General features: G+C 44.0%; 1 protein-coding gene across 6 annotated transcripts in view; it reads right to left on the bottom strand.

Annotated features, from left to right (window-relative positions):
* LOC140403484 (ubiquitin carboxyl-terminal hydrolase 54-like) overlaps window positions 1-26,126 on the bottom strand; it is a 166,936-nt gene that overhangs the window by 9,882 nt on the left and 130,928 nt on the right. For 5 of the 6 annotated variants that reach the window (XM_072491391.1, XM_072491395.1, XM_072491392.1 and 2 more), the window contains 9 exons: window positions 25,378-26,068; window positions 24,554-24,687; window positions 14,093-14,266; window positions 8,710-8,829; window positions 7,685-7,850; window positions 5,534-7,065; window positions 3,401-3,534; window positions 1,466-1,609; window positions 1,068-1,263 (listed from right to left, as the gene is read on the bottom strand). In XM_072491391.1, the coding sequence (XP_072347492.1) occupies window positions 1,068-1,263; window positions 1,466-1,609; window positions 3,401-3,534; window positions 5,534-7,065; window positions 7,685-7,850; window positions 8,710-8,829; window positions 14,093-14,266; window positions 24,554-24,687; window positions 25,378-26,068 (3,291 nt within the window). The remainder of the gene's footprint in view (window positions 1-1,067; window positions 1,264-1,465; window positions 1,610-3,400; window positions 3,535-5,533; window positions 7,066-7,684; window positions 7,851-8,709; window positions 8,830-14,092; window positions 14,267-24,553; window positions 24,688-25,377; window positions 26,069-26,126) is intronic. The other variant, XM_072491394.1, reaches the window with a different exon arrangement.

The raw sequence follows: 26,126 nt of genomic DNA, 5'->3' as shown, positions 1-26,126 counted from the left end.
TACATAATGGTAAGTGGTAAGTTGCAGGGAGAGAGGGTAGTACTGGTCAACGTGTATGCTCCGAACTGGGACGATGCGGGTTTTATGCGGCGTATGTTGGGTCAGATCCCAGACTTGGAAGTGAGGGGGCCTGATAATGGGGGGAGACTTTAACACGGTGTTACCGGGACAAGGATGAGCCGGTTCTTTGGGGGCGAGGACAGGTGTGTTAGGTGCTCAGGGAGCCCAGCAAATCACACCCATATGTTCTGGGCATGCCCAGCACTGCAGGAATTTTGGAAGGGCGTAGCGAGGACGGTGTCGAGGGTGGTAGGATCCAGGGTCAGACCGGGCTGGGGGCTCGCAATATTTGGGGTGGCAGAGGAGCCGGGAGTGCAGGAGGCGAAAGAGGCCGGAATTCTGGCCTTTGCGTCCCTGGTAGCCCGGCGAAGGATTCTCCTTCAGTGGAAAGATGTGAGGCCCCCAAGCGTGGAATCCTGGATCAGCGATATGGCAGGGTTCATTAAATTGGAGAGGGTGAAATTCGCCTTGAGAGGGTCGGTACAAGGGTTCTTTAGGCGGTGGCAACTGTTCTTAAGACTTCCTGGCAAAACGATAGACATTGGTCAATGGCAGCAGCAGCTCGGGGGGGTGGGGGGGGTTTACTTTATTTTTGTTTATGTTATTTACACTGGAGGGTCTGAGGGGGACGTAACACAACAGGTATACATACACCTGTTGTGTTAAGTCGGGGTGTTAATGTTAATTTATTATTTATGTACGGGGGGGGGGGAAGAGGGGTTTGGGGGGTTGCTTTTTTAGATTGTGTTTTGTATTTAACCCTATTGGGTTCTTTTTTCTTTCTCATTTTGTTATTGATATTTTATGAAAACCTTTAATAAAAAAAATTTTTAAAAATGTTTTTTTAAACTCGACCAGTAACTTCATTACCATATTGATATTTTCAAGAGCAGCTCAGATAACACAACATGGAAGGAAAACAACCAGACAAGGACAGACTGTCCTGCAAGCTTAAACACACACTATGGACACACAAAAGGAGATACAATTTGAGAAGCCAAGATTACCTGATGCTCTGTTTGCCTCACCAGCCTTGCTTGGCCACAATGGATCAGACGAAAGGTGCTGTGACAGGTTGGGATGGTGCTGAGGGAAAGAGGTTAACACACGAGGATCATGGGAAGGAGTTTGGAATGTGGTCAAGGAAGAGGAACTGACCGATCTTTTCTGAGGCTCCACGTGTTTTCTTAGGGTTGTTGTTTCCTTGCAACATAAATGGACATGATTGTTATATGCAGAGACTTTCTGTAATGGCAGAAAGAAAAATTGCCTCAAATTTATTCCCCTAAACCCCTTTATAATATTGAACAATTCACTGAGGGTTCATTAAGGTTCTAAAAACTCATGTGCACAAAACATTTTCTCGCATTTACTGGTCTAAAATTGCTTCAAGAAGTTTACTCACAATACTGTGAGAAGCAGCCACAGGATTCTCTCCGTTAGGAAGAATGGTTCCACTCAGACTGCGAGCAATACGTCGGAAATTCTCTGCACTGTAATCATCACTCTCTTCATTTTCTCTTGGAGCAAATTCATTGAATTGCATCTTCTATGGTTAGAGGGAAAAAAAAATGGGACTGATTGAACACTCAAGGCCAGCAGTGGAAGTTTATAGCAAAGCAAAATACATATCCTTTCAAAGGCAGGAGCTCAGAATAAATCCACAAAGGGCAAAAATGGGGAATTTGCGAGAAATTAATGAACAGCAATCCATTCTTACTGCATTCGGTGACCCTTGAACCGAAAGCCAGGACAATGGATAATGTTTCACATGGACTGGTCAACTATGGTGTGGAATCAGGAGAGGGAGTTTGATTGACGGATCATATAACCTGATTGATGACAGGTGGGAGACATCAGAAAGATGTGTAAAAAGCAAAGTCTGCAAACCTCGCAGTGCCTGTGAGAAGAATTTGATAAAGATTCATGGTTGTCACACTCTTGTTGAGGAAAGGTCTGGATAGAAACCTTGTAAGACTGGGATGAAGGCAGGGATTGGACTTGAAGGAACACAGCATAGAGCATTGTGGCTGCAGCTGGAGTGGAACAATCAACCACTGAAGATTACAGTGTAAGATATGTTAACGGAATGACTGATCAGACAGTCCACCCCCAGTACACTGTTACTCGCTGATTTAGTGCTAAATGAACCAGGGAAATTGTACCATTACAGGGGCTGGTTGAGCTCAGTGGGCTAGTCAGCTGGTTTATGATGTAGAACAAGGCCAGCAGCACGGGTTCAATTCCCGTACCAGCTGAGAATTCTGAATTCTCCCTCAGCGTACCCGAACAGGCGTCGGAATGTGGCGATTCGGGGCTTTTCACAGTAACTTCATTGCAGTGTTAATGTAAGCCGACTTGGGACAATAAATTTTTTTTTTTTTTAAGGGAACTCTCAAACAAGACCATTTTGGGGTTTTTAAAAAACTATTTTGAACTTGAACTTGGGATTACAATTTGTGCTACAATGGTGTTTCTTCCTTTCTTTAATGTATATCAAAATGTTTTTTTTCTTCCTTTTTTAATAAAGTTACCATTTCTTCCATTTAAAAAAAATCACTAATCAAATTGTTTTGTAAAAATTGTTGTTTTCACATATTATTTGGTATGGAGTCACTGATTACTATTTGGAGTACAGCTTTTGAGTTGAAGTGAAATTCCACAAACACTCATGCCCCTACAATGTAAATTAGGATGTGATGCAATAGAACAAGTTATGTCTGGCTCTTCACCAACCTTTTGACAGATTCTTCATACTATTTTAGTGCTTCATTTCTGCAGGATCCACAAGGAGACTGGTGCTACCCATTAAAGCAATGTTTTCATTGCCCAATTGAGCAAGATCTAACCATAATTTTCTCTATCGCAAAGTAGTTCCAACTGCTGTCATATTGAAGCAAAGTCACCACTCCCACTGAAATAATGGAGTGACTTTTTGGGTTAGGGAAATAATGGTTCTGCCCCATCAGCAACATTGCTGGACAACCAAGCACATTTCTACTAAAAGAAACTCAAATCTTTATTGAAAAAACAAAATATATATTTTTCAAATTGGTAGCAGTGGACTACTTTGAAATAACCAGTAGAACTTGCACTTTAACTTCAATTCAAAAGGGCACTCCTTACCCCTATCACGATGGTGGTGTTTCCGAACCCCAGACCACCCATACTGATTGAATTAGCCTGTCAGAAACTGTCAATTCAATGTAACTTAGAACAGATGATAGGCAATATCATACTTCATTATGAATTAGGGTATAAAAGACAATTTCTATTCACTTCTGAATAAAATTTGTGATGAAAACGGACAAAAATATTTTTCCTACTAAGCTTTCAATACCTTTGTACTAACTGGTACAGGTGTCCCATAGGATACTGCTGCATAAGCACTGCGCTCAATCTCTGCGGTTGGAGTCTTTGATCGACCTCTTCCAGGTAAAGAGGAGTGTTTTCTTGTAACTGTATGTGCAGAAACTAGAGGAAGTACAAAAATCAGGGAGACATGAACACATTAAAAGAGCTGAAAAAATAGCTAGTTATAAAGTTAGCTGGCTTTAATTAGCCTAGTCTTCAAAGGGTAGCACATCAACCCTCCTCCTACAGAGAAAAAGTTTGAAATATGGCTCCGGGACACGAAAAGGTTGAATAAGCCTGGTCCACAGCATTAAAGGCAACCAATGCTGCACGACTTTCAAAATGGGATCTGTGTGCCCATCAGCCACATGCCCACCTGTGGTCAAGCATACCCTGTATCACAATATTTGAATCATTAACACATTGTTCTCTGTTGCCATATTCTGATTAAGAAATTTACTGCAATTGTTCTTCTTTGGGCAAGTGCCTCTTGGAGGTTAGGACAATAGATCCCTTGGAGCATATAATATTTGTGGGATTCTCCAACACAGTAAAGTTTTCAAACTGTTACTCCAACTGAACTAAGCCTTACTTCACTTGATTTATAAGTAATCGTGAGAAGGCTACTGCCAAGAACATTACATTCTTCTATCATGTAGGAGGTAACCTGAATATACAGAATAAATTCTGTCTCCAAATGTAGTCTTGCGAAACAATAGCCCAAATTGGTTTCCTTCTTTTCACCTTTGCGACATTGGGATTGAATACATGGCAAACCAGGTCAAAAATAGCTTTAGGCCTGACCTGAAGCTATGGCAGATAATTCTTTATACATCCAGGGCACAAGTCATCATTATTAAGCTGTGGAAACTTAACTTAGAAATTGTTGTACTTGAGTGTTACAATGAAAGAAATGATCGTTTTAAACTCTATTACCAAAACTGCATTAATCTTTCCAAGTACATAAACATGCATTGATTCTTGATCACTGGTAAAACTTAATGCCACTCTATTCTTAAATCTGGATTGCTGACACCAACTGGAAAACAAGGAGAACCCAACAGAAGTCAAATTGAAGCTTGACCCAGGTGCCAAATAATGCAACCGGTAATAAGCAAAGAAGGGGAAATGTTTTACAAATATGGTTATTTTATCAAAGAAAGACCAAGGTGTCATTCTCATACACGTGAAAATAAGTAGATGTTTAAGGATGGTGTCACCAAGGAATAACATGCAGGTGAGGAAGAGGAAGATGTCAAGGGTGGATCCTCAGGGTCTCGAGGGGTAATGATGGAGCCATTGTTACTAAATTCCCAGTTATGACCAACAGGTAAGAATGGAATTAAATAAAGGTAGCCCTGCCAAACGAGACAATGGAGGAGAGGCAATAGAGGAGGATGAGGTGTTTCACTGTTTCAGAGAAAACATGGGTGAAGAGGGATAATTCACGGTGATTAGAGTCACAATGGGTGGCATTTGTGACCTTGTTTAGGGATATTTTGGTACTGTGGCAAAGGCAAAGCCTGTCTGCAGAGATCCAAACAGGGACTGGCATGAATGATAGATGTGGGTTTGGAAAGTGACAACATTAGCAAGAACTTGAGAAGAAATGAAGGTTGGAAACGAGGTGGTAATTTACAACGGAAGTTTCTTCTTTTTAAAAATTGATGACAGCAGTTTTAAAAGGGAGGAGATATGTTCCATTTACATGCAAACTAATTTAGGGCCAGGAAAGGGAATTTGGACAAACTGCACGTGGAGACTGATGAATCTTCTGTAGTTTAGTCTGCTTTCATTTGCATTATCCACAAAGAGCCTGTAATTAATGAGCCGGACAGCTCGAGGATGCCAAATTATGAGTTGATGTGAATAACCCAAGATGTCTTGGTGAAAACACTAATTAACATGGTAATTAACCTTCCTTGTACGGTCAAGCTGAAGTGTTCCTCCCAGCAAACTCTGCTCATTCCAGCTAAATCTCATGGCTCAACCAAAATATTCAATAACTGAGCAGTTTCAAATTCATTATTAAACATCCTAAAAGATAAACTCAAATTTTGATATGCTTTCCAAAACTTTGTCAGTGCCGTTGCTGGCTTATCATGTTGAGTGCTCTCACCTGGTTTAGTGCCGCTTTGTCTGGTGGTGTTCTCAGCCCACTGTCTCCCTGGTGAATATCTGGTGTTCTCAGAAGCCTGCAAACTTGCTTGATACAGGGATTCCAGCTCTGAAAACTCCAGCTCCATATCCTGGGTGGCACATGGAAATGGTTGCACTTGTTGTTTTGCATGAGTCTGTGTGTTATTTTCTTGACTGTACAGATTACCATGTAAGTAATGCTGCTCAGTGCTTTTGTAATCTGGTTGTGAGATGTAATGTTCTCTATCTACATCAATCCATCTGCCTGCAGGCACAACAGCAGCACTGGTGGAAAGCTCATGTTCCCGTCTCACCGGTTCAGAAGTGTTGTTGGAACTGGTTTCCCTGAAATATGATTGAACAGAAATTTGGCATAGCTGTTCGTATGTCTCGTCTGTCCTAGTGTCAGGAGGAAAACCTGATCCTCTGTGAGTGTTTACACCTCTCGCAGCAGCATCAGTGTTTGCTCTGTAAGTAGACATAGATGGATTAACAGGTACCTCAGCTTTACAGTTCAAAGGTCCATCTGAAACCTGGGGAGAATACAAGCTATCAGAAGACCACTTTGCACTGGCCAACTGATCCTTCCCTTGGAAAGCCCCCACCTCTTGAAGCAAAGTCAGAGGTGGGTGGGATACATCTTGATCAAACATCTTTGGTGGAGAATTTGAACATGCACATCTAAAATTACCATCATGATTTCTCTGGCCCAACTTAACATTTAGCCTTTGAAAATGTGATGCCATTGCCTTGACATTAACGCTATCAACTGCTGGCTTGAACTTAGGTGAATGGGCACCATCAAACACTGCTGAATTGAAATCCAAACTTAAATCACTTTTATGTGATTGATAAGTAGATTGTTCAGGGGACCAGTTCAAGCTTGTGGAAGACAAAGTTGTACATGGAAAGATTTTGGTATCAGTCGTGTTAAACTGTCTTGAATTGCAATATACTGGGTTGCAGGTTCCAGAAGTATAAGGATTGCTACTTGAATAGACATTTATTTCATCCTTTTGAGTTAACACCTGCACGTGGGGAGATGGTGATGGAAACGTGAGATTCATGTCTCTGTATTCAGCTGAAAGTAACGGCATGGAACCATGTTTGTTCATTGTCTGTTTCTGGTTGCGTGCTGGACAGTCCGATTCTTCCTTTTCTTCCACTGGTTCATCAATATTCTTCATCTGATGTTTGGGCATTGTACCAGTTACACATTTCTCCTCCACCTTCTCCCCAGTGAGAAAAGCTGGAACCCATTTGCAAGTACGGGGAGATGAAAGCTCGGTGGCATATGTGGCAGTTTGGTTTTGTTTCGGTTCAGAAGCCAATGAAGCAGAAACTTTGCCATGCGACTCAGAATGAGGGTCATATAACTTAGATGCATGTTGAGCAAGTTGGTGATGGGTGACTGATTGGACTGGGGAAGATTTGGGCCCGTGATCTGGTTCATTAATGGGTTCCATTACTCTCTGTGATGTTAACAGTACTTGGACCTGGCTAGTCTGCACACTGAAATAAAAAACAATCGTGTTACTTCTAAAGTTGAAACTGGAAAAAGTCTAGGCCGGAGCCAAACAAATGCTGCATATGCCTATCAATAAATAAGAGTTTTAATTGAACACCACATTTAAAATCTCACAACTTCATTTTACGATTTACCTCAAGACAGTATAATTTGGAATTCTACTTACTATCCCGTTTAAGGAATTATCACGGGGCAAGGTGGAAAAGCCAAGAGTCAAACTCAGTTAGGATTCATGAGAAAATAAGATTCTGTATGTTTGCAAGGGGCTAGAAATTAAAATGAATCTCGAAAGAAGTTGCCAACATTACACAGTCCTCTGTGCAAGTCACTCCAAGTATACTCGTTCCATTACAATTTTAGCCTGTATGAACAGTCTCATTTAGCTCAGTGCAAGTGATGCAGTATTTCATAGTAATTTTGGCATATTCTTTTTTTTTTTTTTTTTTAAAAGGCACTATAATATATATATAATTTGCATAGTTACTGAACCTTGTGCCCAACATCAACTTCATTTTCTATAAAACAAAAAGTCTTATTTTCAAGGCATTATTTGCAATATGGCTTCTATCTGACATTTTGCCCCTTTTAATCCTAAAATACTACCTTTTGCATTCAGTCACGGGGTCCCCTGGTGGAGGGGAGTGGATGGATTGCTGCATGCGCTCCTGCAGACTTCGAACCTTCTTCATGCAAACATGGAGCTTCTTATCAGCAAGGGCTTTGCTGTGTGTGATGGCACTGCCTTCATGCATAGCAAGTCTTAGTTTAGCTAAAATGCAAAACAGCAGAAAAAAAATGCACACGCAGACCCAAACAACATGCAGTTGTAAAACAGAAGTATGAGAAACTCACAAAATGTTCTGATGAAATGTTATGCAGTGATTCCTGACAGCAATGTGATACAGCTTTAATTACAGAAAGGTGTTCTGCACACAGAGACTTATCGAATGTCACATCAAGTGCTAATTAAATCGCACATCCTACAAAGAATATGCATAGCCACACAGTTAAGCAAATGTCAAAGTAAAGTGAATGAGTGGCATAATCACCACGCTGGCCCTTGATTATAGTGCTCAAAAGCATGAAAGAAATATTGAGCAAAATGCAATTCACATTTATCCAGTTTACTGCAGACTCAAGCAAAATCTAGCAGAATCAGTTTGAAAATTGCCAGTTAGGTGCATTACTGTAAACATAATTTAAGTAAACTGCAGCTTTTAATATATATATATATATATATTTGACTAAAACCAAATGAGAAATTAAAATAAAGCACAATTTTGAAACAGTTTCCCTTGGAAAGGGCATTTTAGAACAGGCACTTAACTAAATTTTGAACTTAATTAAAAATGACAAGAACCTTTGGTTAAAATGTTCAACTTTCAAAATCTAGATATTCACTGCATTAATTATATTCTAAAATATATTCTACATCAAAAAGTTCTGTGAAATAATTCCAAGATAAATTTTGATGCTCAAAGGGCAAGTATATAAAGAAGAAATGGATAACTGGCAAGTTTTGCTTCAGTTTTTAGCCAAATAAAGAACACGGTTTTAGTGGGTAAAATATTCTAACCGGTTAGAGGGGATTTAGTCCGCAAGCAGCAGAGGCAGTTAAGCTTACTTACACACAGCTTCATTGCAGAGATTGAGCGCTGCAGCCAAGTCATCCTTTTGTTCAAGACTGAAAGACTGTTCTAATAGAGAGTCTACCTCCTGTAATGATCTCTCAAACTTGTCAGTTTTCCCTGCAGAAGCAACACCAAGTTTTTTTAAACATGCATTTAGTTAAAGATTACTTATCGGTTTTATGAACACTTCGCAGTGGCTGGCAGAAAACTATTACACAACAACATATTCTTTCAAATCAAAAAATTGTATAGTACATTGATAAAAGGTATGAAATCTTTTCAGTATTCTCATTCCAATTGGGAGTAACAAACAGTTAGAGATTTTTTTTGTTTAAAAAGGCAGCATTTTCAGTCTGCTGTTTTCACCTGGAGCAAGAAATATCCAATCTGCACATTTCCGTCACCAAACAGTAGTTAATCTCAATCTCATGCTATCTCTATTTAAATGAAATGTACTCTGTGGCCTTAAAGGGACAAGCAATTTAAAACAGCTGAAGATTAGCAGTGAATAGGCTGTTAGGCAATTCAATGCTCCCTTCAATAAAATACTTACTATAAGCAATACCACGAGATCTGCTGGGCACCCCCAGAAGTGCTGGGCTCCCAGTGTAATACAGAAACATAATTTTAATTAGAGTGCAAACGAGGGGATCAAACTCTGATCATTTGCTTAGCGGGAACTAGCCTCCTCAATCATACAGCAGATTCCTCAGATCAACCAATTGTGGATCTGAACAATCATTGGTGCTAGCTTGATGGGCCATGTAGCAACTGCAATCTGGTAACATAAATACACCTTTAGATGATCAAGTAGGTGATTATATTAAACAGTTTTACAAAAAAATCTAATGCAACTATCAATGTTACTAAAGAGAAAGGCAATGAGAAGGAAGTCAGATAAATTGCAAGGAGGTAAAACAAAGAAATAAGAAAGTACGGCCGTGGAAAAATATTAGAAGAAGAAAATGAAGTGATTAAACATGAAATGTCAGTTCATTCTCATGCCTTCCCTCGCTGTCTACTCATAACATCGGGGGCCGGTTTAGCTCAGTTGGCTGGACAGCCGGTTCATGATGCAGAATGAGACCCGTATCCTCAATTCCCATAGTGGCTGAGGTTATTCATAAAGAAGCCCCACCTTTGCAACCTTGCCCCTCGCCTGAGGTGTGGGAATCCTCAGGTTAAAATCACCACTACTCAGCTCTCCCCCCATAAAGATCATTTGGGACTATGGCGACTTTACTTTTAGTTAAATACCACTAGTATACCACTACCAATAGTATAACACCACAAACTGTCACAATTAAATAATAAACAAAAACTGTTAAGGTTATTTATATTATATTATTTATTATAAACTAAGGTTAGATGGGCCTGTATTCCAACATTAATGCAAACAAACAAAGATAACTTTGAAAATTAAACAAATCTCAAAACAAATGTCAAATGTTGGTCCTCGCAGCCCTTATAAAGCAGCAAAAAAGTACTGCACGGGTTTCTGAAGTATTTCTGTTTCACTGATGTAACTTGACATTATTTTATCCAAAGTACAGATATTTAAGAATTATGAACTTTTAAAGGGAATATGTAGAAGTGAAATGTACGATTGCTGCAGTGATACTGGAGGATCACATTTCCCAAACTGGGCATTGCTACTTCACATCAAACCGGAACTTACTGCGTGACTTCATAGTTGAGAAAACGTGCAAGCTTTTCAAGTTATGTCTACAGACAAGTACTGCTCCCTTACATCAGAAGATTCATATCGCTCCAAGCTTAGTGGACAGAATCCAAGAAAAAAATCCTCCCCTATTTTGAAGATCCTGCTATAGTCAAGTGCTTCTCTGAACTTTTTCCTGCTCAAGCCTAAAATATGCAATTCTAGACAATCCTTCTCCTGACATCCTCGTGTCAACATCATTATTCTAACTTGTACCTCCCTCACAGCCTAAAAGCTGAGGAGCTGCTTAACTCCCAAAAGTATTCCAGTTCTCCCATTGCCTTCAAGCTTTTAAGATTAGGTTTTCCCCAAATCACAATTTCTTGATATTCCTGATCTTCCCTTTTGCGCCAATCAAGTATTTCACCATGTATATCTCAACTTATTTTTCATTCTCTGTACTGTTTTTTGCAAAGGACTTGGGTTTGCAAAGCAAGTTCCTTTCTCCAAATGCTTTATCCGAAAATGAGTCACACCACAGGAGGGTGGGTAAAAAAAGAAGAAATATGACCGTTCAGCAGCTGGGTGATCAGAGTAACTGCAGCAGTTGTCTGCTTGTCATCTCACTCAGGAAAGGCGTTGACTGTGGCTGAAAAGCGCACGAATGGAAGCTGGTTTTGACCAGATTAAGCTCTATGAATCCCTTTTAATTCCCTTTTATGACATGGATTTATTTAAATCAAATATTTTGTGGAACAATTTTACAACTTGTCTAATTTTCATGAACTCCACAAACCAATGGGATTAAGTTGCAAGGTATTTCCACCAACTAGGGGTTACGTGTGCACAAATTGATGAAACATAGAAAATAAGGGTAGGAGGCCATTCAGCCCTTCGAGCCTACTCCACCATTCTGATCACCCAACTCAATATTCCTAACCCAGTCTCCTCCCCCCCATATTCTTTGATCCCCTTTGCCCAAGTGTTATATCTAACTGCTTCTCGAAAATATACAATGTTTTGACCTCAACTACTTCCTGTGGTAACAAATTCCACAGGCCAACCATTCTCTGGGTGAAGACATGTCTCCTCATCTCTGTCCGAAATGGTCTACCCCGTATCCTCAAACTGTAGTCCCTGGTTCTGGACACACCCACCATCGGGAACATCCTTCCTACATGTACCTAGTCCAGTCCTGTTAGACCTTTCTCGGTTTCTAGATCCCCTCCTCAATTCTCCTGAACTCCAGTGAATACAATCCTAACCAATCAATCTCTCCTCATACATCAGTCCTGCCACCCAGGAATCGGACTGGTAAACCTTCGCTGCACTCCCTCGATAGCTAGAACATCCTCCCCCAGATAAGGAGACCAAAACTGCACACACTATTCCAGGAGTGTCTCCACCAAGGCCCTGTATAATTGCAGCAAGACATCCTTGCTCCTGTATTCAAATCTTCTCGCAATGAAGGCCAATATACCATTTGTTTTTGTTTTTATACATAAATTTAAAATACCCAATTCATTTTTATTTTCCAATTAAAGGCAATTTAGCGTGGCCAATCCACCTACCCTGCAAACCTTTGGGTTGTGGGGGGTGAGATGCACGGAGGGGTGAACTTCAAAAGGACAGTGACCCGGGGCCAGGATTGAACCCGGGTCCTCGATGCCATGAGGCAGCATTGCTAACCACTGCGCCACCATTCTGTCCGGAGAAAACAGTGCTTTGAGGCGATTGGCAAAAGAACCTCAATTGATAGGAGGAAAAATATTGGAATGGAGGATTTGAAATGCACTGCCAAAGGGGCAGATTCATTTGTGGCTTTCTAAAGGAATTGGATAACAACCTGAACAGCGAAACCTTGGAGAACTATGGGGAAAGGGTGGAAGAGTGGAATGAGCTGAGCTGCTTGCACAGAGCTGGCATGGGCACAGCGGATCGAAAGATCCCCTACTGTGCTTTAACCATTCTATGATTCTATAAACACAAGAATACTCAGTAACATAACAGGAACTTGCACAATGATGGTGCCAACAACGGCAGGAACACAACACTCTCTACAAACAGGTAAACTCCAAAGGTTATGGGACTCAACAGCTAGGTCAGAAGGCCACCAACAGAAGAGTGGGGACGCATTGGCAGAGCTAAATTGAAAGCAATGGGCGCGAACCAGTGGTCGCGTTGCGCTCGAGCAAGAGCACAACGGGGCCGGTAAAACCCAGGACAGGCCTCCCTGCAGCCTCCGCACCTCACAGGATACAACCAAGTCTCACGAGGCGTCGGAATCGGAACTCCGCCAAAAATGGGCAGGACCAAATGACGCTCGCTAAAGTAGGTCGCAAACTTATTTAACGTCTACCTACCCGGGATCCACTAGCCTTCCTCGATTCACCGGCCTCCCCACAGAGGCTGCAGCCGGGCACCAATCAGTACTGGTTCACAAGAATGTGGACATGGGGCAATGGCACCCGGAGCCTCCCGGGCCATTTGAGGCCCCTGGGTGGTCAGGGATAGTGAAGGGTGGCTCCCTGGCCCTCCCCTTGGAATGTCGGTACCTTGGCACTGCCACCCTTGCACTGCCAAGTAGACAGGAGCACTGCCCGGGTGCCAGGATGGCACTGCCAAGGGTCAAGGACCTAGGGCCACGCCTATGAAGGAGGGGGGGGGGGGGGGGTTTGAAGAGTGGGGGTGTGCAGGGCAGGCATGTAGGGACCTCTGGGAGTTGGGGAAGGGCGACGGGTTGGGGCCCTGGAAGGGGGGGGGGGTGCTGTAAGGGGGCTTGGAGGGGAGGGGGTCTGTAGAGGTGGGGTCCCATAGCGGGGTGCCATCACTTGGGGGGAGGGGCCGATATTTCCCATGGGTAGGAGGGATCCACAAGCTTACTTTGAGATTGGGGCACCCTTTCAAAATGATGGCTTGATCTCAGAGTTCAATTCCCCAATGCTGAAAAAAATATTCTCAGTGTGGGCTAAACCGGTGAGAAATTTCCCAGGGCCCAAAAAAGTGATTAAGTGTCATCAGATAAAGGTGGGGAACTCGGCAGCAGAACCGGCGGGAAACTCCCTGAAAAACCCGCCACAAATGAATTTAGAAATGTTTTCATTGAATTCCGCCCAATGTTTGTCTCCGGGTGCAACCTTACTGAAATTGCCGAGTGTTGGATCTGGCGAGAAAAGTTGTGAGAAACACGCTGGCTTCACAGCTGCCTTTTCTCACCTGATTAAACTGCACTCTGTGCGACTTCAGAGCGCTGGCGAGGATCACTCAGACAGCTGGAGGAGCAGGGCCTAAATTTGCTGGCTAAGCCGGGAATCTGATATTGGGACGCCCTTTATCTGAAAGATAAATTTAAGGCACCCCTGCCCTCCCAAAATAGAGGATCTTTCTCTCTCTCTCTCTCTCCCTCTTCCCCCCCCCCCCCCCCCCCTCTTTCCTCCCCCCCCCCCCCCCCCCCCCCATGATTTGCGCCATGTCCCTCAAGCCTTGGGGCCTACAGGCACCTCCGAACCCTACGTCATGGACGAGCGCTACATCGCTCATGAGATTTAGCGGCCATTGCCGGATTTGCACCCCCAGCTAATGAGGCCGCTAGGTCGTTGCCTCAGAGTTTATTAGAACCCCAGCAATGAAATGCAAGTGCCTTTAATTAGTTTCCCTTAATGTAGGCCGGAGACAAATATTCCATTATTTATCGGGACCAGGCAGTGGGCAAACACTCACCCTGATTCTGTAGCTCATCCAGGTCCATGAATTTGCTTGGTCGGGGGTTAAACACCATAGTTGCTTCCTTTTCCCGCAGTTTCTTTCTCCTCAGTTCCTCTTCTTTCGTTCTCCTTTTAATCTCCTCTTCCAGCTCATCCAACTCACTGCGCATGGGCTGACTGTAGTTTTCATCTTTACGAAGCAGATTAAACAATTGGCCAATAGCACCATAGGTCTTTTGTACATACATAGCTTGTCAAATTTACCTTTCAGTAACTGCATCAGGTTAGTGAGGGGAAAAAATGGATTTAATTTAATTTAAATAATTTCTGAATGCTGCAGCTCAGTGGGTTTTACTTTGTAGAATGAGGACTTTGAGAAGTTCGATCAATTCACAAATATCATAACAAAATTAAAGAAAGCTTTAGTTGTTTAAATTAACAGCTGAAAAAGCTAAAGAAACACTGCCATCCTTTCAAAATCTTTTGTTCAGTTTGTAGGCAACAGCATGTCACTGATTTACTTGACCCATCTATAGGCATGGTGTTAGGTTCGGGGGTGGAGTGCTAGGGGCAAGGCAGGGAGTTATTTCCTCATCAATTATGCTGACTATTTGTCAGGGTCAGCTGCTGCATTGCTCTTCCAGGAAATCTATCACACACCAGACACCATTGGCCAATAATTCTACCATTCAGGGACATGGAAGCTTCCCAAAGTATCCACACAGTATGAAACAGAAGCTCACCATTCACTGAGCTCATCGCAGCAAATTTAGGACTACAGTTCTATTTTTAGTCTGAACATAACTAACACAATTTCAGCCAAATCAGAATCTATCTACATATTAAAAATGGTGCTGTTGAGGTGGTGTGTAAATCTCTTCACTCAAAGTTATGGAAAGAAGTATGGTTTTCCCAGCTCCCTGCCATGTTCCAACAACATCAAGATTAGCTTTCATTTGATGAAAGATACCTCCCCAGTTCTAGAACCTTAGTGCATAGTCACAAGGAACCAGAAAGCCAGCCTTCATGGCTACACAGCAGGATACTTTCAGCTGCTCAAGATATCTGGTAATAGCTTGGGTATTTATTCTGAATAAGAACCCAAGAGGTAGGTGCAGAAGTAAACCAGACTGCCCAGTAAGTCTGTTCCGCCATTCATTTCAATCATGGCTATCTTCAGCTTCATCACCACTCTCTCGCCTGCTCCCCATATGCCTTGATTCGCTGAGACACCAAAAGCCTGTGTATCCCAGCCTTATTAATATATTCAATGATGAAGCGTCCACAACCCTCTAGAGTGTAGAAATCCAAAAATGCACAACCCTTTGAGTGAACAAATTTCTCCTCACCTCAGACCCAAAATCATCATTCCCTTAACACAGGGGCAGAATCGCAGGATATTTGGTGAGGACAGTTTTTTTTAATAAAAGGAGCACAACAGTATCCAAACAACTCTTCAGCTTTACTTTCACTGAAATGAAAACCAGTGCAAATCTGGGAGAAAATGATCAGGGTTTCAATGAAAATATTGTTAATGGTGTAGCCACCTAAATTGGCCAACTCCCGATTTAAAATGGCGAACGACAAAGGCTGAAGGGAAATTGAGCCAACACAGGCAGAAACCAGCAGGTGCAGGTTTGCTGTGTACTTAACTCTGCAAAAGCCCAGACATCATCGATACCAGCGACCATCAGCATAATAATGTAGCAGCCATCTACATACTAATGAGCAATCCCCGGGAACAATAGCAACATTTGGGACACACAAAACGAAGCCAGACTCCCCGGCGACAGCAGGAGCCAACACAAAAGAGGTTAACGAACACCTCAAGACCGCCCATCAATCAGGGAACCGGTCCAGTATTGGAGAAATCGAACCAAGCGATTGGAACGAAGTCCAATCACCTAGAACCAGGTACAGGGTCTGCCCCAAAAGGCGGGAAGCCCCGGGGGACTATAAAGTTAAGCCCCCAAGTTCAACTCGCTCTCTTCTTCCTGCCCGGGTCACCCAGCAACTTCGAACCAACCTTGACCGTGACCGGTGCAGTGACCGCCGAAAGCCCGTAAGTCTTAATTCAACGCTCGCTACGAGATAGGCGCTCCTAGCTACCAATCCGTACCAACTTCGAATCCCACAGACTCAGAACCCGAACAAAAGGCCATTTGTTCCCCTGACCTGGTGGGCCAGTTCGAAGTTAAGTATAGGCCTGTTAGTTGTAGAAGTAGCTTAGACGTAGAATTTGTGCATGAGTAGCGATTACTGTGTATAATAAATGTGCTTTGATTTGAATCTTACTAATCGGTGTATTGAGTTATTGATCATTACTTGGACTTGAACCTCGTGGCGGTATCCTAAAGATACCTGGCGACTCGAGAGCAAAGGTAATAAAACAGAGCAATTGAACCAACCGAAAAGTTAGCAACAATGGTCAGTTGATTATGTTGTTAAAGATACAGATTGGGCTGAATATTCTGGTTCTCCAGCAGTGTGCTTCTCAGTGGTGCTCCCTTTGCTGCCGGCGGGATTTTATCTTCCAGCCACATTGTCAATGGGTTTTCCCATTGAAGCCACCCCATGCAGCCTGGGGGGTGCGCTGCCAGCAGGAAAAAAGAGAATCTCGATGACCAGGGAATTCCAGCCATCGTCTGATTATGGGATGAGAGCACATATAAAGAGAGTCTACTGGGACAGTGGGTTAAGAGTTCTGAGGCAAAGATCAGTAATGCTGCATCCTGTGAATAAATTGGATACAAAATTGGCCTGGTGACCGAAGCCAAAGGGTGGATGTGGAGGGTTGTTTTTCAAACTGGAGGCCTGTGACCAGCGGTGTGCCTCAGGGATCGGTGCTGGGTCCACTGTTATCTGTTATATATATTAATGATTTGGATGAGAATGTAGGAGGCATGGTTAGTAAGTTTGCAGATGACATCAAGATTGGTGGCACAGTGGATAGTGAATAAGGTTATATAAGATTGCAACAGGATCTTGACAAATTGGGCCAGTGGGTCGATTAATGGCTGATGGAGTTTAATTTGGATAAATGTGAAGTGATGCATTTTGGTAGGTCAAATCAGGGCAGGACCTACACAGTTAATGGTACGGAGTTGGGGAGAGTTCCAGAACAAAGAGATCTAGGGGCACAGGTTCATAGCTCCTTGAAGGTGAAGTCGCAGGTGAACAGGGTGATGAAGAATGCATTCAGCCTGCTAGGTTTTATTGGTCAGAATATTGAATACAGGAGTTGGGACGTCTTGTTGAAGTTGTACAAGATATTGGTGAGACCTCACATGGAATACTGTGTTCAGTTCTGGTCACCCTATTGTAGGTACGATATTGTTAAACTAGAAAGAGTGCAGTAAGAAGTCTTACAACACCAGGTTAAAGTCCAACAGGTTTGTTTCGATGTCACTAGCTTTCGGAGCGCTGCTCCTTCCTCAGGTGAATGAAGAGGTATGTTCCAGAAACACATATATAGACAAATTCAAAGATGCCAAACAATGCTTGGAATGCGACCATTAGCGGGTGATTAAATCTTTACAGATCCAGAGATGGGGTGACCCCAGGTTAAAGAGGTGTGAATTACATCGCGCCAGGACAGTTGGTAGGATTTTGCAGGCCAGATGGTGGGGGATAAATGTAATGCGACATGAATCCCAGGTCCCGGTTGAGGCCGCACTCATGTGTGCGCAACTTGGCTATAAGTTTCTGCTCGGCGATTCTGCGTTGTCGCACGTCCTGAAGGCCGCCTTGGAGAACGCTTACCCGGAGATCAGAGGCTGAATGCCCTTGACTGCTGAAGTGTTCCCCGACTGGAAGGGAACATTCCTGCCTGGTGATTGTTGCGCATCTCCGGGCAAGCGTTCTCCAAGGAGGCCTTCAGGACGCGCGACAACGCAGAATCGCCGAGCAGAAACTTATAGCCAAGTTCCGCACACGAGTGCGGCCTCAACCAGGACCTGGGATTCATGTCACATTACATTCATCCCCCACCATCTGGCCTGCGAAATCCTACCAACTGTCCTGGCTTGATGCAATTCACACCTCTTTAACCTGGGGTCACCCCTTCTCTGGATCTGTAAAGATTTAATCACCTGCTAATGGTCGCATTCCAAGCATTGTTTGGCATCTTTGAATTTGTTTATATATATGTTTCTGGAACAAACCTCTTCATTCACCTGAGGAAGGAGCAGCGCTCCGAAAGCTAGTGACATCGAAACAAACCTGTTGGACTTTAACCTGGTGTTGTAAGACTTCTTACTGTGCTCACCCCAGTCCAACACCGGCATCTCCACATCATAGAAAGAGTGCAGAAGAGATTTATGAGAATGCTACCAGGACGTGATGGCCTGAGTTATAAGGCGAGGCTGGATAGGCTGGGACTTTTTTCTCTGGAGTGTAGGAGGCTGAGGGGTGAGCTTTTAGAGGTCTATCATAATGAGGGGCATAGATAAGGTAGATAGTCAACAGGTAGAGGAGTCTAGAACTAGAGGGCATAGGTTTAAGGTGAGAGGGGAGAGATACAAAAGAGACCAGAGAGGAAATGTCTTCACACAGAGGGTGGGGAGCATCTGGAATGAGCTGTCAGAGGCAGTGGTAGAGGCGGGTACAATGTTTTCCTTCAAAAAAGTTAGTTACATGGGCAGGGTGGGTATAGAGGGATATGGGTCAAATGCGAGCAAGTGGGACTAGCTTAGTGATAGAAACTGGGCGGCATGGACAAGCTGGGCCAAAGGGCCTGTTTCCATGCTGTAAACATCTATCTAAACCTTCACCATCTGGCTTGGGGCCATTTAACAAAACTTTGGCAGGGAGGAGCCAATGACGTGGAGGAAATTACGGTTAAGAGGAAACAGATTTTGCATGCCATTTCCATTTAGTCTTGAGGCATGATCTGTGTGCCAATGTGTAATATTTGATTATTTTATTTCACTTAAACAAGATCATTGCTGCAGACCTTGCCAGACACTGGCCTGAATTTTCCTCCCGATGACAGCTTTGCAAAAAGACATGAAACCACTTCTAATCTTCTGCAATTTCCACCCTGTGTTCCCGTTAACCATGCGGGAGTGTAAAAGCAGGATTGGGAAAAGGTTACCAAAAGGCAGCACAAGGAAGTTGATTTCCTGGAAAGTTCAGTGCCTCCAGGCACATCAAGAAGTCTGGAAATCTTAAGTGAGAGTTATTTAAGAGTGTTAGTCCAGATGTCTGATGAGCAGGAACCCACCATACTGAAGTGGCCACAAACCTCTTCCTGAACACTCAAAGAGAACAAAGAACAAAACAGCACAGGAACAGATCCTTTGGCCCTCCAAGCCTGCGCCAATCACGTGCCCTATCTGGACCAACCGCCTGTACCCTTCTATTCTCTGTCTGTTCATGTGTCTATGCAGATAAGTCTTAAAAGGTCGCAAACGTATCTGCCTCAACCACCTCACTTGGCAGTGCATTTGAGGCCACCACCACCCTCTGTGTAAAAAAAAACTTAGCCCGCACATCTCCACTGAACCTTTCCCCCCTCACCTTGAACTTGTGCCCCCTTGTAGTTTTCAATGTTGTCCTGAGAAAAAGCCTCCAACTGTTCACCCTATCTATAACCCCGGATAATTTTATAAACTTCTATCTGGTCGCCCCCTCAGCCTCCGTCTCTCTGGTGAGAACAATCCCAGTTTATTCAATTTCTCGTATCTCTCAGCCCAACCATGACAGGCACTAGAGTTTACATACACAAGTGTTTATTTCTCACGTCCAACTTTTGAGCGAATGCTTTGAGCAGCTGTTGTGCCAAGTTACACAGTCTGTCCATCAATTACATCCTCTTTCACTGATGGAACTACACTGGATAGCTTGCAACTGCTAGCCACAGATATTTCCGAGTCCAAGGGCAAATACAGCATTAATTGCTTCATCTAGATCCTTATGTGAGTGGCTTTCAATCAGATATGGCTGCTACCGTTGCTTTCTGATGCTCAGTGGAACGGGGTGAATGAGGAAGAGGCACTTGCTGTAGCAATTCTCCACCACTAGGTGGTGCATGCGCCTTTGCTATGAATTACTCTCCATTTTTGTGGCAAGAGGTAACTGGATGGCAAACACCACTGAAATAAAAAACAATTTAAACACCCACTAGCATCATCCAGGAGAGCAACAGAGGGTGACTTAGCAAAGTAGTCATGTCATCAGATACTTATGCTTTAGGGACAGCTGTGACGTATCAGGAAGATTAACAGTAACAAGACGTGGCTAGAGCTCATCTTGTACACAAGTAGAAATTGTTTTTAAGTCCATATTGTTTAAATAATGTAATTGGAACCAGTATTATTATAGCAAAGTCTAAATCCCTGGGGGAACAAATGCCCAATTCAAGCGAAACTGTTGGGGAGCTACACTCCAGCTGATACAAGGAATCAAGTGGAACACAAGATGTGTATTTCCCAGAAAGTTGAAAAATATTTCTATCCTGTATGTGTACAGGGAGCAGAAACAGTGCCGAGCAGAACACTAGCGCAGGATCACGATTCTAAAAACCTTTCCTGTTAATCTGATAATCAATTTAAAGTTAAAAATGGAAGCGGCAGCCTGGTTTCCACTCCTCCTTCAGGTGAATGAGGCGTTTGAATAATTTTGTCGGGATTGCTAGGGATCAGAGCCTCCGGCTGAGGGATCGGTCGTGACTGACGTTTTGGAAAGCTTCTCAATCCCAGCTGTGGAGGGAGAGAGGAGCGAGGACTGGAATCCTTGTTGGGCCCCAGAGGAAATCAGGAATTGCACTGAGTTGACATAGACTGATAAAGCCCCTGGCCCAGGTGGCTTCCCCACTGAATTTTAACCGGATCAGTTGGTACCTTATTCCGATGTTCACTGCCCTCTACCCTCACACAGCTCTCCATCTCCTTGATTCTCAAGAAAGACAAAGTCCCAACAGCGTGTGGGTCGTATCGATCGATATCACTCTCATATGCGGATGTTTGGCACCACCTTCGTCCCTGTTGAGGAGGATTTTGTCTTTGGCCGGGTCTGAAGGAGGACTATTTTGGGCATATATGACCATATCTCCTCAGCGGAGTCAGCTCCATTGAGTGAAGGGAGGGTGAAATGGGAGGGTGAATTTGGTCCCATTCTGGATTGTGAGATATGTAGCGAGGCCCTTCACAGGGTCAATTCCATGTCTTCATGTGCTCAGTAAATGTGATCCAATCCTTTAAAACTACGATGAAGAGAAATTTCTTCAGCCAGAGGGTGGCGAATCTGTGGAACTCTTTGCCACAGAATGCTGTGGAGACCAATCACTGAGTGTCTTTAAGACAGAGATAGATAGGTTTTTGATTAATAAGGGGATCAGGGGTTGTGGGGAGAAGGCAGGAGAATGGGGATGAGAAACATATCAGCCAGGATTGAATGGCGGAGCAGACTGGATGGGCTGAATGGCCTAATTCTGCTCTCATGTCTTATGGGTTATGAGCATGTTCTGGGGGGGGTGGTTGGGGTATCGGACACGCTGGTGCCTCAGTCGGGGGTGATGCCGGATGTCCTCGCCTTCGTCTCATTGATAAACCAGAGAAGAGTGCAGCTTGGGTGGAGATTTCCTACTCTACCCAGTGTTCTGGCATAGTTGGGTGACCTCATTTCTTTCTTACATTTGGGGAAGGTTTAGCACATGATTAGAGGGTCGGTGGAAGGGTTTTACCTAGGATGGCAGCCACTCATTTCCATTTTTTTTTTTTTAAGGAGCAAGTTACCATCAGCTGTTAGGGGGTTGAGCTTAGTGTTTTGGGGTTACGTTAATATGTGCTTTGCTGGTTAGGTCTGTCCTTTTATTGTGTTATTCTGGCTAACCGTTTTGTATGAGTTGGTTTTTATGAAACATTTTTAGTGAACATATTTTAAAAACGAAAATGCTCAGCTCTGGCGTCATCTCATCTTCACATCATTTACGGGTGGTTTGTTTCAGTAACACCTCCAGCTGCAACAGCTGACCATGTTACTATCCTGGTAACTGCCTGGCATTTAAAGTGTCCTAGCAAAGCTGAAAATTTGCGATTCTGTGGAATTGTTGGTTTCAAAAAAATATGCAACATAATGAACTGGAAGACAAACAATGGAATGCTTCCCAAAAATTGTGAGAGGGAGTGTAGGGTAAAAAAAGACAATCACGCGTAGCTGCTGTTCCACAAGAGTACCACAAGAGTAATTTTAACAGCTCAAAGTGTACAAGCCTTAAATTCCTTATTACTGACTTTCATAGTTGGCAAAAGATGCTTATTTATTCAGTCTGCGGTTGGGGCCCCTGGCAGTTACTGGTCATAAATATGTGTACAGTTTTAGCACCGTTAATCGTTACAAAAAATCTCGTCAAAGTTACGAACGGCTGACCCCCGGTTCGCAGACTCGGGCTCGGTAAGGTTCCCGCTCCCCCGGCGGCGGCCGCCTGTCCCGCGAGGCTCCGAACACAGAATCGTCGAACTCCCAGCCGGGGCCCGCCATCGCCTCAGCCCCGCCCCCCCGCGCGTCACCCCCCCCCCCGCGCGCGTCACCCCCCCCCCCCGCGCGCGCCACCCCCCCCCCCCCGCGCGCGTCACCCCCCCCCCCGCGCGCGTCACCCCCCCCCCCCCGCGCGCGTCACCCCCCCCCCCCCCGCGCGCCAAAACCTCCTACCCCTGCCAAAACCTCCCCCCCGCCAAAACCCCCCTCCCCTCCCCCGCCAAAACCTCCCCCCCGCCAAAACCCTCCACCCCGCCAAATCCCCCTCCCGCCAAACCCCCCCTCCCACCAAACCCCCCCTCCTGCCAAACCCCCCTCCCAGCAACCCCCCCGCCAAACTCCCCTCCCGCCAACCCCCCTGTCAAACCCTCCCCCTCCACCACCTTCCTGCCAAACCTCCCCTCCCCAACCACCCCTCCCGCCAAAACCTCCCCTCCCCAACCCCCCTTCTGCCAAAACCTCCCCTCCCCAACCCACCCTCCCGCCAAAAAACGTCCTTCCCCATCCCCCCCCGCCAAAACATCCCCTCCTCAACCCCCCTCCCACCAAACCCCCCGCCACCAGCCCCCCCGCCAAACCCCCTCCTGCCAAAACCCCCTTGTCACCCCCCTCGCCCGCCAAAACCCCCCTCCTGCCAAAATCTCCACTCCCCCAACCTCCCCCATAAAAAATCTCCCCTCCCCAACCCCCCAAAACACCCCCACACCCGCCAAAAACACCCTTCTGCCAAAAAAAAACTCCTGCCAAAAGCACCCCCCAAAAAGAACTCCCCTCCCCCAACTCCCCTCCCGCCAAAACCCCCTCCCCAACCCCCCAAAAGACACCAATAAACCCCCCCCAAGCACAGGTGCCAAACAACAGACCCATTCCCCCACAAAAAAAACACCTCACCCCCAAAAAAGCACCACCCCCACCCTCGCCCCCCCAAAAACACTACTCCCCCCCACCCACCCCAATAAACACCACCCGTCTCCCAAACAACAGTCACCCCCACAAAGAAAACACCCAAAAATACCTCACTCCATCCCAGCCCTCTCAAAAAACAACCCACCTAAAAAAGCACCCCTGCCCAATACTACACCCCTCCCCCACCCCAACCCCCCCAAACACCAACACCCCCCACCCAAAAAAAACCATCCAACCCCCAAATACCAACAGCACTCCCCAAAATTCACCACACCACCACAAAACCCCCCAGAAAACACCAATTCCCCCCCAAAAAAAAAAAAAAAAAAAAAAAAAAAAAAAAAAGTTACGAACGGCTGCAAATATCAAAGTAATTCACAGTAAGTCACAAGAACATTTGTGAAATAAAAAGGAGGTTTAGTGGTGACAGAGCATCAGATTGTTGCTCCTTCAGTGTTGGAATCCGAGTTAAAATCTCTGCTGATGAATTTGGATCACCTCAATCCAATTCCTGATAAACCAGGTAGCCCATATGCTTGAAAGTCAGCTTTGGCGTGATCGAGATACAATTACCTCTGCCATTGGGCAACCTGTACAAGTCAATCTGTTATTACAAACTTTGCATAGTCTTAGAATATAACTCGGGTCAATGTCAATTAGAAAGGAAAACTGCACTTCAAAATAAAGTAATAAAAACAATACAAGTTATTAACTGCAGGAGGGGGGGAAATGGAGGCATTATGACGACTGGTATGTTTTCTCAGAGTTACTGATCTGTCCACACCAACACGCAAAAACCCCATTGCTTTCTTTTTAAACTTTGAAAATAAACACTCCTGCAACAGTTATTTCACCAATATATGGAGAGCCAAGACAGCTAGGGGCAGTTTCAACATCTTGTCACACGCATTTTCAAACTAATGATATTTGTAAAGCAAACATTTGGTGAGAAACTTCAGGTAGGTAAAGAAGAAATAGCAGCTAGTGATTTTGTTATGACATCACATGTAAGTGAGAAACAAAACACCATCAAGACAATTTGCATTCATCAGAAAGAAGCGCTCAGTATTAGGATATAAAAAGGTTTTCTCACTGAAAGTCTGCTGCAAATTCACCCAGCTCTTAGAGGCTACAGATAATTCCTGTTGTAAGGCACTGCTGCTCTTGGACTTGGGAACCGTTTTCCACGAAGGACCGGAACTGATGGGTTTCTTGGCATTTGCTTCCCTTTAAATAGAGCAGAGAAATCGACATTTACTGTAAGGCACAAAAGTGCCCACTTAGACAGATTATAGCAATTACCACAGGTATAATGGTAAAGGAAATAAATTAAGGCTACAGGCAGGCAGCAGTATAACCTTGCAATAGGGCAAGGATTGCAAACTTAAAGACAAAGCAGTATTTTATGATAATCGGTGTTGTGTCCTATTATTTATTTAGTTGGCAATCTAGTTGTCGTACAGCGATGATATCAAATGGTTTGTACAATGTACATTCACCATGTACATGCCCTGTTACTCACCAAAATTAAATGGTTTTGCCAATATATTTATTTACCACGGAAAGTTGAGAAGTAAATTGTACTTCAATCCTAATTGCCAGGCAAAGAAACAAATTCTGCTCGTACAAGAATCTCATGGTGCTATTGCCATTCTTTCTGCTACTACTCAATATACAGCCCATGTTAAATATATCTGACATTGAGCTACAAACTTGGTCAAGCTTGAGGAATTGTATTCACACACTGTTAGAAATATTGATATTGGAAAAAAGATTTTGAAAGTGACTAGAAGCTTTGTACTGAAGCAATTCCAGAATATTTATGTTTTTAACAAACAATATAAAGCAAAATGAAACTTATAACCTCCTAGTCCAACAGCGAGTAAGAAATGTTAAGTAATCAGATGACTGATTTACCTGAAAGGATTGGCATTAGAGTTGTGCACTCCACCTGGAATCCCATCAGGAACCGAAGTATCCAAACTTACTGGACTGTTGCTGTTGCGCTCACTGCTTTCATAGCCAGACTCCATTCTCTGAATAAAACATTCGCTTTCTCCCAAACTGTGGTTCCCAGTTTGTTGCATACACTTACCAGGATACCCAGCCTTCTCATACCTGTCATTACTTAAGTGTACGCCTTTCCCTTCATTCTTTATATTGTCTAGTGTCAAAGGAGCTCCACCAACTCCGACCACATTTTCGGTCTTATTGTGGTTACAATCTTTAGTGCCATCCTCGGACGTTGCATTCATCAGAGTATAGCAGGCAATCCTCCTTTTCTCTTTTGTGAAAATACTGTCAATGTTGAGGACCTCCCGTTTGGGTTTCCACAGGTAAGGCTTTGACCTGCTTGATGAGCTCGATTTGGATTCACTGCTGGTGCTTTCCATTTCCCAGTCACGTGACTGTCCACCTGACGTTCGGAAGCTGTCATTGTCTACAATCTCAATCGCCTTGGCTGGAAATGATTTGTTGTTACTCTGGTCTTGGTTATGTGAAGGTCTATTGTGAATAATATTGCTCATGGTTTCTCTGAAGTCCTTTAACCTACTAGTAGCAGGTTTTGGTCCCGTTCTCGGGGCTTGTTTCTCTTTTAACGTTTCACCTACAATTTCAGACATAAAAGATGCAAAGGATAAAGCGTGCACAAGAGCAGTACTCCA

The sequence above is a fragment of the Scyliorhinus torazame genome, chromosome 28 (assembly GCF_047496885.1).
Source record: "Scyliorhinus torazame isolate Kashiwa2021f chromosome 28, sScyTor2.1, whole genome shotgun sequence".
In the NCBI taxonomy this organism is placed as follows: domain Eukaryota; kingdom Metazoa; phylum Chordata; class Chondrichthyes; order Carcharhiniformes; family Scyliorhinidae; genus Scyliorhinus; species Scyliorhinus torazame.
This window is presented reverse-complemented; position numbering and strand designations above follow the sequence as displayed.